At 43.1% G+C, this 13,914-nt stretch overlaps 2 protein-coding genes across 3 annotated transcripts in view; one reads left to right on the forward strand and one right to left on the reverse strand.

Annotated features, from left to right (window-relative positions):
* Window positions 1–11,581, reverse strand: part of PRDM8 (PR/SET domain 8) — a 34,027-nt gene extending 22,446 nt beyond the window's left edge. Inside the window, exons 1-4 of one of the 2 annotated variants that reach the window (XM_085640952.1) lie at window positions 11,281–11,581; window positions 9,960–10,137; window positions 8,600–8,831; window positions 7,500–7,731 (exon numbers count right to left, since the gene is read on the reverse strand). In XM_085640952.1, the coding sequence (XP_085497078.1) occupies window positions 7,500–7,731; window positions 8,600–8,818 (451 nt within the window). In that variant the 5' untranslated portion in view covers window positions 8,819–8,831; window positions 9,960–10,137; window positions 11,281–11,581. The remainder of the gene's footprint in view (window positions 1–7,499; window positions 7,732–8,599; window positions 8,832–9,959; window positions 10,138–11,280) is intronic. The other variant, XM_085640953.1, reaches the window with a different exon arrangement.
* Window positions 1–13,914, forward strand: part of LOC146861778 (uncharacterized) — a 182,791-nt gene that overhangs the window by 10,210 nt on the left and 158,667 nt on the right. The gene's annotated exons all lie outside the window — the stretch shown is intronic.

The raw sequence follows: 13,914 nt of genomic DNA on the forward strand, positions 1-13,914 counted from the left end.
CTCCCACTCACAGATCCACTCAGAGACTCATCCTCCCACTCACAGACTGACTCAGACACTCACACACTGATTCACAGCTCCACTCATATATTTATGCACCCACTAAGAGACCCAGTCAGACACTCACAAATCCAGTCAGAGACTCATGCACCCACTGACTAAAACACTCAGACACTCAGTCATCCATTACAGACCTAATCAGAGACTCACTCAACCACTCACAGACCCAGTCAGACAGTCACACACCCACTCACCCACCCACTCAGAGACTCATCCATACACTCACAGGTCTCCAAATATACTCATGCACCCACTGACAGACTCGGAGACTGACACATCAACTCACAGACACTCATGCGGCCATTCAAAGACCCACTCAGACACTCACACATCCAGTCACATACCCACTCAGACACTCATGTACTGACTCACAGACCCATTCAGACACTCATGCACCCACTCATAGATCCACACAGGAACTCATACACCCACTTACACAGCCATGTACACACCCATACAGTCACACACACACCCACTCAGAGACCCATACAGTCACTCACACACCCACTCTCAAAGGTTATAGGTTACAGTTAGGAAAAAACTATTTTAAAAAACGTTGAAATTCACTGAATAAATCAAAGGTTAAAGGGATATTATAGTTGGGAAATAGAATTTAAAAAATCACAGAAATTTAAGATCTAGAATTTACAAAACCTTACAAATTTACTAAATAATCCAAAGTTAACTATAACTATACATGTAAAACCCATGTAACCGTTATTTTGTTTCAGTGAATATATATATATATATATATATATACACATATATATATATATATATATATATATATATATATAATCCAAAGTCCTCAAGTAAATGCACACTCAGAGTCTCAGGTATACAAGGCAGGTACGAGCAATAAACTGCTACCTGCCTGGTATACCTGAGACTCTGAGTGTGCATTTACTTGAGGATTTTGGATTATTTGAAAATGCCGGTTTTCGGGCATACTGGCGCTATGCACCATCTGACAATGGGCTTGGTCTTGGAATTACCCGTTTTCAAGGAATCTATATATATATATATATATATATATATTTTCACTGGTTTGTTCAGGATTGTAGAACAAACATAGGCAGTCCAACTGTTTATCAGAAATAGAATATATTTAACACAACAAAGTGAAACTTCGTGCATTTCAGATGCTCAGCACAGCCTTGTTCATGTGAGAACCAAAGCATGACTTGAAAAAGTCTTTGTTTGATTACCATATTGATTCTTTAATTTCCTCATATGAATTAGTTTATTGATTTTTTTGGGCGAATGCGAACAAAGTGTGTTTAACTGAAAATAAAGACATATGTAGGCTAGATTTCATGACTATTAGGAAAGTTGTTCCTCTGTCTAAAGTCATTGTTACATGCAATATGTGGTGCAATAAAAAATGTTGCAATATGTGGTGCAATAAAAAATGTTGTTCTCATGTCCCTTTTTGCTGAACTGAGTTCTTCAGTAGTAAAAAGCTTGAATGTTATCCTTATACTGCAAAAATAAATGTTTGTTTTTCTGCTCATTTCCTCTAAATAGGGTAATTGAGGCACAAACACACACACATAAACATGTAATATGAACAAATACATAATGGGGACCATTTGTAATATGCTTCAACATTGCCATCTCAGCATTCTGGTCTCAGCGTTGTAGTTTATGATCTCACCAAAACCACCCTTCACTGGCAATACTGGACTACTGAACTGTATTACGCAGTTCTATAAACATACACACTATGTATGTATATATACATGTGTTATGTGTGTGTATATCTATATATATTTATATATATATCCACAACAAAATCCCGAAGCGCAAACAGCCGGAACGGCGCAACACCAGGGTACAGACTCCGTAAGCAAGGATGTAGGTTAGTAAGGTTTATTTAATAATCATTGTCCAAATGATGCGTTTCGGCCGCCAGACATGCGGCGTTCACATTATATATATATATATATATATATATATATATAGCCATATCAGCGTTCTGGTCTCAGCCTTGTAATTTATGATCTTACCAAAACCACCCTTAAATGCAATACTGGACTGGGTTACTTAGTTACCTGTTATGTACTCTGTCTGTCTATCTCTCTATATACACACACACACATATATATGTATATACATGTATTATGTATATATGCACATATGTGTGTCTATATTTATATATGTGTGTGTAACTTTCTAGGGGCAGTTTGTCAGAAAAAGCTGTTATCTTTAGCCTTCAGCTAACAATGACCTCTATTTGGAATTAGAATGTGTATGATTGATGTATTGTTTTGCCACATAAATTGCAACATTTCCACCAAAACATTTCACCAAAAAAGATTATTCTATCTCAAATTTGATAAAAAATAATACTGACAGAGAATGTGCGGAATTAGCTGTTTTGCCACACACATTCAGTAAACTTGCCACATAATTTGATCTTCAATGCCTCACAATCATTGTAACTCTGACAATGATTTGATTTGAATCACTAAAATGTTTAGTGCCATTTGACAATTTTTTTATGAAACTTTCAAAAAAGAAAGTTCACTTCAAAATTCAATTCCAATTATCTTTATTCGGATATATTTAAAACATCCATAAAAGTACATACAAATTCATTTATTTCAGCTCTTTCATGGATGTTTCGCTCCAATCTGTCAGTGGCGGAGGGGCCAAAGAAAAAGGGGTTCCAAATCTTGATTTGATTGTTAGTTCCTATATGATTCCTCTGTAGTACATACAGAAAAATGGCTGAAAGGAATTACACCAAATTTGAAACAGAAAGTGTGTTTTTTGTGTTTTTGTGATTCAATGTTAACCCATTCAGCTGTTTTAAAAAAACTTATGTTAAACAGGTGTTCAGATTGAGCCTGATGTAGTTAAAAAGTTAGGTATCAGTTAGAAATAATTGGAAGGATGCTTTCACAGGGGTCGCGCAATACAGAAAATTACAAAAATATAAGGTGTTCTGATTGGCTGAGTGAGCTTTTTCTCCAGTCAGCTATTTTGGGACAGTGGTCTCTCTGTGCCAGTACTGCAGTATCGAGTGATCTGAATGGCTAGCAGCAACTCAGAAGAAAATGTTGCCGCCATCATTATAGGACTCGGGGTCTTGGTCTCTGTGTCCTAGAAATATTTGAAATTTGAGGTATAAGAGGAATGGTAGAGACACACCCAGACTCTTGTAGGGAGGACCCAGAGGGTAACCACAGAAACCAAAATTAAAAACATAAAATGTTTTCAATCTGTGGGTACTGCCGTCCTCCTGTGGGACCCAGTGCAACCCTCTGTGGTACTTCCACGGGAGCCACTGCTCAAGCTTCACCACCCATGGTGCAGTTATCCCCCGCAAGCTTTCACTGAGGAAACTTGCACAGTATTACATTACCGGAGGGTGGAATCATATGTAGAGTTGTAATCTGCGATGTCATTGATTGTATTATTTTTAAATCATTTTTAAATATATATATATAATATATATATATATATATATATACATATCTCACTAAAATAACAAAGGTTACAGGGACATTATAGTTAGGTTCAGATTTCACACACCCAAAACCATAGAAATTCAGCAATTCTAGTTCTAGTTATCTTTAGTAACTATAACTCACACCCTAAGGACTTATGCCCCTGACATGCACGTTTTTTTCAACAATGATTTTACTGCAAATGTTGCAGTTATATTATCAATGATGTCATAGGATATATCATGAGTGATGTAATATGTGGAGTAATTAGCAGTGCATGACGAAGGAGCAAGTTATAGTTACCTTAGGGCATAAGTTAAAGTGTAGTGAGTGGGTGTGAGAGTGTCTGAGTGGGTGTATGAGTGTGTGTGAGTGGATGTGTGGGTCTGTGGGAGAGTGTGTGAGTGGTTTAGTTGGTCTCTGAGTGGCTGTGTGAGTGGCTGTACAGGTCTGTGAGTGGGTGCATGGGTGTGTATGTGGGTGAATGAGTGTTTGTGTGAGTCTGTAAGTGGATGTGGGTGGTTCTCTGGGTCTCTGAGTGGATGTGTGAGTGGCTGTATGGGTGTGTGAATGGCTGTGTGATTTTGTGAGTGGGTGTGTGAGTGTGTGTTTGGGTATCTGAGTGTTTTTTGGGGGGATTTGGATCTGTAGATCCTCACATGACCAAAACAAAAACATTGGGGGACAATTTCTAGCCCATGGAGGTTCCTTACAGACCCCTCTATCATTCCCATTTGGTTGGGATACCTCTAACCTGACTCCTTACGTCATATTTAATCTTTATTCCCTTCCCCAGGAACCGTGTCCCGATCCATCAAAATGGCAGGCACAACTTTTTTCTTAGGTTGTGGCCAGCCAATCCCTGCATTGCTATTGGTGTGCGGATCCATGGATCCACCACGGTGGATTCACAGTCAATCCGCATCTCTAGATATACATAAATCTTTATTTTTAATAACTCCAAAACAATTCAACAAATTTACACTAAATTATAGAAAGCACTCATTCTGGACCAAGATTTAGCTTTCTGCCAAATTTGGTGTAATTCCGTTCAGCCGTTTGGGCTGTAGTCATGTCTAAAATCTCTATGAGTAGTTGCAAGGGGAAAGCATGTTTCGAACTCCCCCCCCCCTTTTTCTCCTCCCCCACTTGACAAAACACCCCAAAACTTTCCAGACAGCAGCTGAAGTGACTGGCACACTAGTTTTGAAAAATTCTTGAAGAGATATATATTATATATAGATGTGTGTGTGTGTGTATGTGTATATATATATATATATATATATATATATATATATATATATATATGGTCCGTACCTGTTTTGGAAACCAGCAACTCAGGCACAATCTCTCTCTCACTCTCTCACTCTCTCACTTATATATACACAATGATCTCGCTTCCACAGTAAACAAAATGGGACACTCTCTACTCAGTGCAATTAGATAATTTGTTTCTTTCCCAAAAAAACGAAACAATACAAACATATGAGGAAAATCTAAAATGATCCACATGTTTCATGCTAGGACTTAATTCATGATTAATATTTTTGAATTGTATTTATTTTCTCTTTGACTGTTTGGCTTACAAAGTTCACTGGCCTAAATATATATATATTTCACGTAAACCAGTAAAAAATCACTTTCATCGTCATAACGGCAGCCCCCAAACCACTCTGTACAGCTGCATTTCAACTATAAACATTTTTTAGAACTCTACAAATTATGCAACAAATGCGGCACATGTGATAAATCCACGGGTATGCAGTAAATGCTGCAACTGAAGAACCCCACAATTCAACCGGACTTGGCCATTATTCATTTTTGATCAACAATCTACTCATGAAAGTCCAGAAAACCCTTAGCATTGTGTATCCTATCAGTGTCTATCATTATCTTATCCTTGAATGGAACAAATTCAATAGTTTTTGCTTTTTATAGACGATTGTACTTTTAACAACATATATGGTGTTGTTCCTAAAGTTCAACATTCTTAACCATAAATGTATCACGTTCTTCTTTTAACTGCAAACAATCAAATAGTACAGCCCTGTAACTGACACTCTATTTGCAAAAAACAATTCTCCTTGTGAGAAAACACTTTTTTTCAAGTTAATCACTTGAGGCGAGTGGAACTCACTGAGTTTCACTTTGCGGAATTCCATGGTTTTACATAAAAACTCTATGAGATTGGGTGTTTTTCTACTAATGGGTAGAAATGTTGCAGCTTGTGCTGCTATCGCTGCAATGTAGTGCTAGTAGCATGAACAGCGCTGAAAATCAGCGCGAATGGCACCATGCGTTGTAGTAGAGTGCACGGCCATTGGAGATGATTTTGCTGCTGCTCGAGTAGAAAATCTACTCAACCTGCAGCATATTTACTCAAGACACAACCGTCGGATAGTGACTTCCTTCGGTCGCCCATGTTAGATATTCACAGTAGGGGATCCCATATCTCACTCACCAACTCGTATTTTCTGGAGCCTCATGGGTGAATAATTCCACCGTGCTGCGATTGGTGGAATTTGACCGGAACTCCACATTAAAGAGTGACGCAGAACAACAAAATTCTGCCAATTTAATGGGCTGAACAAAAAATTCCATTCACCACTATTAAACACCCCAAAATAAACAGATATTATTTTAAAAAATCATGATGGGTAACTATATTACCATGTTGAGGTTCTGGATACACGCACAAACCACTCGGACTTTGGCCTTGTGGTTTTTTATTTCACCAGAACCCTGGTTTCCCTCATTATGTAGCCTATGTGTAGACCTGCCATCCAATGAATATTTTTCACTGTGTGAGTCCACAGAGAGATGGAGATGTAGCCTTGGTGGGATGGGGGCCATGGAAAACGTGGCTTCGAAGGTGCTCTTCCGCCTAAACAGACACAGCTACTCTACACCCATACCAATAGGTAACTCTTCTGGCACCAACTTCCACGCCCTTGGGAGGTGTTAACTGGAGCCCAAAGGTGCAGCACGTTCACACCAGATGTTGAAACCACTTTCCAGCTCACTGTATCATCCTGGCTGTTCACCATGTGGCTGTTTGATAAGGCTTGAAACTGTGATACATGGCAGCACTCTGTCCAGGCCGGCCAAATGATCAAATGGTGCCACCTTGTGACACATGGTTTCATTCCTTATCTCACAGCAGCCTGATGAAGAGGCACACTCACACGGTGAGCTGAAACCCTTTGCTCAAAATAAGTTCCCAGCTCTGGTATGAATGCTCTGCACCCCTGGACTCAACACCTTCCTAGGGCATAGGAAGTTCCTCTGCAGGATTACATTCTCACAGTGGGGGAGAGTGGATGTACCTCGTTAGGCAGTGACGTGGCCCACAGCTCCATTGTCTATTACACCACTCCCTCTCTACGCCCCCCCCCCCCCCCTTTACCCTTGCACGCTCACACGGTGGAAAATGTATAATGTTGGCAGGTCTGATCGTGGCTTGTATGTGTTTAATTGCGTGTGCATTTATGTATCCCTAATCACTCCCCAAAAATGCAAATAAATATGCCCAGAGGCTCTTCTATATCACTCATGCTCTGCCACTGAAATTAAAATGGAAGGCAGGCAAGAGTGGCTAACAACAGCAGTTTGAGCTATATGACTGGGAGACATTCGATCTGCTTTTTGTATTTCCTTGATTTTTCATTTTTTCAGTGTCTGCGCTTGTAAATGCCTAATTAGTTAATTCAATTCTTCCTACCTCCGTCCCTATTTTACTTCCTTTATTATCATTGCTCGTTTTTCCTGTTATGTTACGCTTGCCGCTCATCATTTGTATTTTATATTTGTTTATCTGTCATGACTTGTATCCATGTGTCTCTATTTCACACATTCTTTATGATAGAAGCACAGACCACTTCACGATATACGTTCTAATGCATATCCACGTGAGTTTGCGGAGGTCAGTACCAGAACAGATTTCCCCCAAGCTACGAGATTTGCACCTCTGGGCAACTCACTCACCGTTGGGTTTGCTCTGGATCCGAGACGGGTTTAACAGCAGTAATTCTGTGAGCTCCTTCCCGTACCAAACCAATAATTCGTCGTCTTTTGCTATCCTACCGAGAGACCGGTAAAATAATTGCCCATTTTTAATGTAGGCTTCTAGGTTTTGTTCTTCTTTACTCCGTGCAGACTGGACCAGGCGAAGCCACATGAGACCCTCCGAGGAGCCATTTGCAGCGGATGTGTCCACCTGAAGGAAGAAGGCATAGACTGTTAGACAGGCAAGCAGCAGCTGAGTTAAACCAGACACAGACACCCTCGCCGACATGAACTGCAAGATTAGCACAGGCAATAACACGAACACCCGCAGGTACAAGCACACCCAAACGCCACAGCCACTCAGTGCAGACACAAGCACCAAGAATAGCACAGACACACCTGCCTTGAACCTTCCACACCAGACAGAAACCGACGCTGGCAAGATAGAAGGAAGCAGCCAACCCACAATCAGCACAGAAAGCCCAACCAGGCGCCAGAACTTGAAAGGCAGAACGGACACCGCCATTATTACCCATATCCACAGGATCTACACCGGCACTCTCTGAAAGCAGTGCCTTTGTTGATATGGCCCAACACGGACCAGCATGACCAGCCACCACCAGCGCAGGCGCCAAAAGTAACACCAGTAAACCAGCACCACACCAGACAGCTCGCCCACATGAGTGATCTATGAGTGACTTCTGGGACTTCGAAATCGAAAGTCACTTTTTCATTAAACCTAAAATAGAAGGCACCTTTTATTCTTGCTATTGCAGACTTAAAAGAACATGTAAAATGTAATAATCCTGGTAATTCAATATATGTGGTTAAATTCTCGGACAAGTAAAGTTCCCCGTTAAGTGTTTTACGTCTGCTTTGCCAGGTTGTGTGCGGGAGGCGGGAGAGTTAATCGATTAATCTTCTAAAGATGAATTGCCTTAAACCGACTGTTCTTCTATGTATTAGCCTGCAAAAGAACATGTATCTTGATGCAACACACAGAACTGATCCTCCCAGACACCGATTGTGCAGTTCTACGGGTCTAAAAGGAGTGTTCATGAGATGTCATTGACTCTTACTCGAAAAATGTAAGGGACGGTTCTTTTGTCCGTGGACTTGAGGGCGATGAAGGCGATGCTGTCGTAGAGGGAGGTGTGGCTCAGGACGCACGGGCCGAAGATGGCATTCTCGGGGATGTCGCATGTGGTGTAGACGCTGGTGAAAATGTCCGTCAGGCACTGCTGCACCGCCTTGGCATCGCCAGTCCACGTGCCCCTCTGAGGCCCGACATCCTCCATGATGGAACTAAGCCTGGGAAGAGAGAGTACACACGGTGAGACATTCGCCATTCCCCGGCCGGTGTGCCACTCCAGGGCAGCTGCCCCGACCAACTATCCACGCATGGCATCACTTTCAAACAAACAATTCCTATAGTTCGTGGCAAAGCACGGGTGAAGTTGCGAAACAGTGCAGGGTAATAACATCAAATCAATGCGTCAGGCACACAAAATGCAGAAGAAGCAGCTTGTTTGGGATATTTTAATGGGAATACGGTACAGGGAGCCCCGTGGGAGCTATCAATAAGAAAAGGAATTTCATTAGTATGTTCAATGCAACACGTTATGTCTCCATTATTGCATTTATGAATAATTTGCACATCTTTGATTTCGGTGGCACGTCGGAGAGGAGTGCACAAGGTAGGAGGTAGGGTGCCTCCCCAACACCCCTTGTGTTCTAGCCATTTTTCATGCATCATGCACAATGCAGAACTGCCGACGGACCTGTTTTAAACAGCTACACATAATTGTAAGTGCTTGAGCTCGCGCGCTCCCAGTGTTAGAGAAGCGGCGCGCACGTGGCCCTCAAGTGATCTGTCAGTTTCTTGGCATCTGCCAACTAACCATTAGCGCTGGAGTAGGAGAGCCGATCCTGCGGATTACCATAATCACGCGCTTTCGCCAGTGGTATGCATTCTAACTAGGGAGCAGGGCTTTTTGTGAGAGCCACGCGCTCATTCTGATGAGGGCGGTGAAAGCCTCGCCCTGCACGGGAGCCGAAGCGGTGTCTGGCCGAAGCTTCTGCGCAGCTTGCGCGAGCCGGGCTGCCAACACTTACACTGCGCCATGTGGCGGCCGCGTGACAAGCGCTGTCACAAGGCGCGCTCCTCCGCCCTGCTGGCGTAGAAGCCGGATTGACAGAGGCAGGCAGGTATGTGGAAGCTCGTCTGCGACTGAATGACACTGAGAATTAGTAGCACTATATAGAACAAGACCACCCTCTGATTTTAACGCTTTATTTAATGTTCGGACTTTACAATTAGTTTCTGGCTTCGGAAACAGAGTCGTTTTAACAACGTCTTTATAATTATCGTAATGTCTATTGTAGGTACAGGTATGTAGGCATTCGTTTTGAGACCTACATGCTTCAGTGCATTCTTACCCAATCTAGACGAGAGTGCGCGGCCTTGGGCAGAAACAAGCAATCACGCCTGGTTGCGGGCACTGAAAGCAGGGCTAGAACCGGCGATACATGTAGCAGGACTGCAGAGAGCGTGGCACCCACAACTCGACGGCACTCGAAAGAAGTGGGGAAACGGCACCGCACGGCTTCATTCGCACTGAAATGGTAATGAATTACAATAAGGTACTCCAATATGTCACATGAATAATGACTGAGCTACTCAGCGCTGGGTACAGGTGTAAACAATTAACATCATGGAACGTGCGTCGATGTAACTGTGTGATGAGGAGGATGATAATAATAATAAAATAATAATAATCGATTCGCATAACTGGTCCTTAATCGTACATACAATTTAAAAATCGCTGTATTACTGGAAATAACAATAATAACACATTGACTAATACTTGTTTACTGTGGTTTATAAAAGTGTCAAGATGTGCGTGCCATTTATTTTTCAGTTGTAAAATAATCCATGTAATTCGACTGTTTTATTGTATGCACGTCGCTGGCAATTCTTAAAATACTTATAGATATTCTCAATATGAATAAATAATAAAATGAAGAAGCATTTCCAAAGCGCACAATTATCCAGAAAAACGGCGTCCTGTCGGTAGAAGGAAGCGGCATCCTTCAGCACAGTAATTAAAATAATTAAAATAAACCTGACTTTCATTTATATACTACAACCTGCTTACAATGTAAATGCGCCAGTGTCAGACATCAGTAACTCTAGCAACCGCTCGTATTCGCTGGGTCTTTGACCCCCTGCTTTGCTGTTTAGGAAAACGCGTGTCCTAAAACAAAAAAAACGAGAAACCGAAAATGCTCCAGCGAAAATGAATGACATTTAATTAATTTATCAATATCAAATGTAATCCCCTCCAATGAACGGGAAACATGCGACTTCATCAACCAACGCTTAAAAAAACAACAACAACAAAAACGAGGTGAATACATTGGAAATAAAGTGTTATGAAACAACCAGGCAACGCTACAATTTCAAGATCTTTTCACCTTATTCGGATTTTTTGTTGCGATATTATATTTTACCAACGCATCTCTCGGCTGCTGGAGGTGAGCAAAGTCATTAGAAGCGCAGTCTCCAAAACGTTTTCCTGTGAGAAAAGGGATCCCGCTCATTGTGAAAGTAAAGACCACATCCTCTGCTGACTCTCGCCCTCGGTCCGCCACGGCCATGTTTGTCCAAGGTGCGGAAAAGGACACATATTCCTTGCGGTGCAGCCCTACCTACCTCCACACAACACCACTTTAAGTAAACCACCGAACGTGAACTTACCTCCGATTAGGTCAGGATAGAGTCCAAAACACGCTGAAGCCAAGACCGGGCCGAGGTGAGGCCGCTGCCGGTGCTACCCGCGGGCTCGGCCCTATCTGCGCCAGTGGATCTCCATGGCACTGGCAGGGCTCAGCTGTCCGATGATGTGCGTGTGCGCGTGAACTCCGAGCAGGGAGAACGAAATTGAGACAGAAATGCACCCAGAACGAGGGACTCAAAGGCAAAACAGCCAGAGCGTGCTAAAGTGTTGGGAGGGGGCGCGGGTACAGGGAGAGAACTGTCCAGATGGACCCGATGCAGTGACTGACTGGCACAGCGACAAACACTTTTTGTTTTCGGCACATAATCTGCCCAATGACGCGTGACAGCCCACAGCCCCTCCCTCTATCTCTATGCTAGTCTCCCAAGGAGCCCGTGAGCGCTCGCTCCCGTTCTCTCTCCCGGGTATCTAACGATGGGCTTCTCCATCTGCTCCCCACTCTCACTCGCTCGACTCCCTATCCCTCTCTCCTTTCCCTCTCCACCTTTTTGTCTTCTTCCCATGTCTTCCTCTCTCCCTCCAACCACCCGCCTCGAGTCATGATGGTTCTTCTTGCTTTTCATTCCACTCCTGAACATATCTGCGTCATCTCGCTTCCTTCATCCTTTTCGCATCTTATTCTGGTATACCGCCTCTTTCTTAATTTTCTTCTCCCTCTCCCTCTCACTGTCTCGCAGCATTCCTTGATTCTCGCACACTCTCTCACACTCGCCACCTTTCCTTCCAGAAGCTCCATGTTCAGTCATCTCTACACCTGTCTTCACACTCTAAAGTCCCGATTCATAAAACGTTTTTCGCCGTCGTTTGCAAGCGTGACTTTTTCAAAGTTAAGAGGAAGACACAAGTGCCACATAAACAAACCTTGGCCAGTCGGGCCCTTGTGCCCGCCTCTCTGCCCCGCGCTTTAATTTCAACGCACTCTCTCCTTGTGCCCTCTCTGTTCCATGGCCACGCAGGCTCTTGTCCTCTGCCTCCTTCTCTTTGTATCTTTATCTTTTCACCCGAACCCCGCATGATGGTCACCCTGCTGTACAAACCATCCTCACAAATATGACCCTAATTATACCAAAGGATCTGGTGAATTACCTTCTCACTCACAGGACACTCAAACCTCGCATGGTTGTTCTTGAGGGAAATGCAGAAATCTTTCTTTATTCCAACATCTTTATTAATGCACAGACTGTGCATCCTCGCCATGAGGCTCACACAATACCATATCTATGTGGACTTTTCCAGTTTGACTCCTTACTAGGGGCGTTCTTTGTACCCCATGTACTCCACGGTGGCAGATTTTCAGGATGACCCCTGACCATGTCACTGAATCACACCTGTATGATCCTTTATCTCATGTCCGTTTACTGAACTCGTGGCCCAGATCTTCTGGGGCAACCGCACCTCTTACAGTGTTTACCTCCAGAAGCTATTTACTGCATATAAACTGGCATACTATACATTGGCAATGCAGCGCTTTAAAAAAATTAAAAGACATACTATTTCATATCACCTAAAATCTACACATTTGCGTAAACACAAATGAAATGAAAATCAGGTGGGACCCATTTATCTTCATGGATAACAATTGAAACTATTTAATTCCAACCACTAAATCCAGGTTCGCTTTGCCTGAATATGCACAGGTTTGCAGTATATATGCAGCATAGTTTCATTTACACTCGTGTCTGCAGATGACCCCTGAATCCCTGGGACATCCATTTCACATCCTGCAACTGAAGGGCGATACATAGGGGTGCACCTCATTTGTATTACACCAGATTCTGACTTAGAGCACGATGAATTGGCTACCTATAGATTGCGTGTTTACCAATTTCCTTACATCTAAGCCACTTATGTAGCCTTGTCACATGTGACATTTGGTTGGAACAGAAATGTCTCAGGAAAATTGCCAGATCCTGTACTAGAAATGCTCCCTCGGTGGAGTAAAGAAACTGATGAATGAATATGCGTGTCTTCTTCTCACACTGCCGGGCCATTTTTTTGTGTACAACATTCCTGTTTCAAGTAGAGTTCTATTGCGAAAGGCAGAGTGGGGAATTAACTCGACAATTTTGTATTTTGTTTTATCTTAGAAGCACCGCGGCGAGGAGCAGACGGGCATTGGATCTGCTCTACTTACAATACAAATCCTTCCCCTGTTCCCAATCTCCTTCCACAAGTTTGTTGCCTGCTTTATTATCGTACAGCTAGGTTCAGAGGCGCAACTAGAGCCAAATTTCGGGGGGGGGGGGGGGGGGGGGGCTGAGCAAAAATGTCGGCGGGGGCTGAACTTTAAGCAATAGGCAGAGTGGAGCTGCAGGGGATCTTAGAAGGGGTGAAACAACAGCAAGGCCTCATTAACATGCAAATGGTCTTTTAAAGACCTGTGAAGTGCTCGGGTGCGGCTTTTTTTGCCCGGGAAGGTGTCTCATCCCGGGCTGCCACACACGAGGGGGGGGGGGGGGGGGGGGCTGAAGCCCTTTGAGTCCAATGGGTGTTGCGCGCCTGGCTAGGTTTGGGAAGGAAAGTAGTGCCCATCCTTCGAGTGCAGCCCTGCATCATGTAGGAAATCAAAGAAGTGCCTGTATTTTGCAACTTAT

The sequence above is a fragment of the Triturus cristatus genome, chromosome 2_2 (genome assembly GCF_964204655.1).
Source record: "Triturus cristatus chromosome 2_2, aTriCri1.1, whole genome shotgun sequence".
In the NCBI taxonomy this organism is placed as follows: domain Eukaryota; kingdom Metazoa; phylum Chordata; class Amphibia; order Caudata; family Salamandridae; genus Triturus; species Triturus cristatus.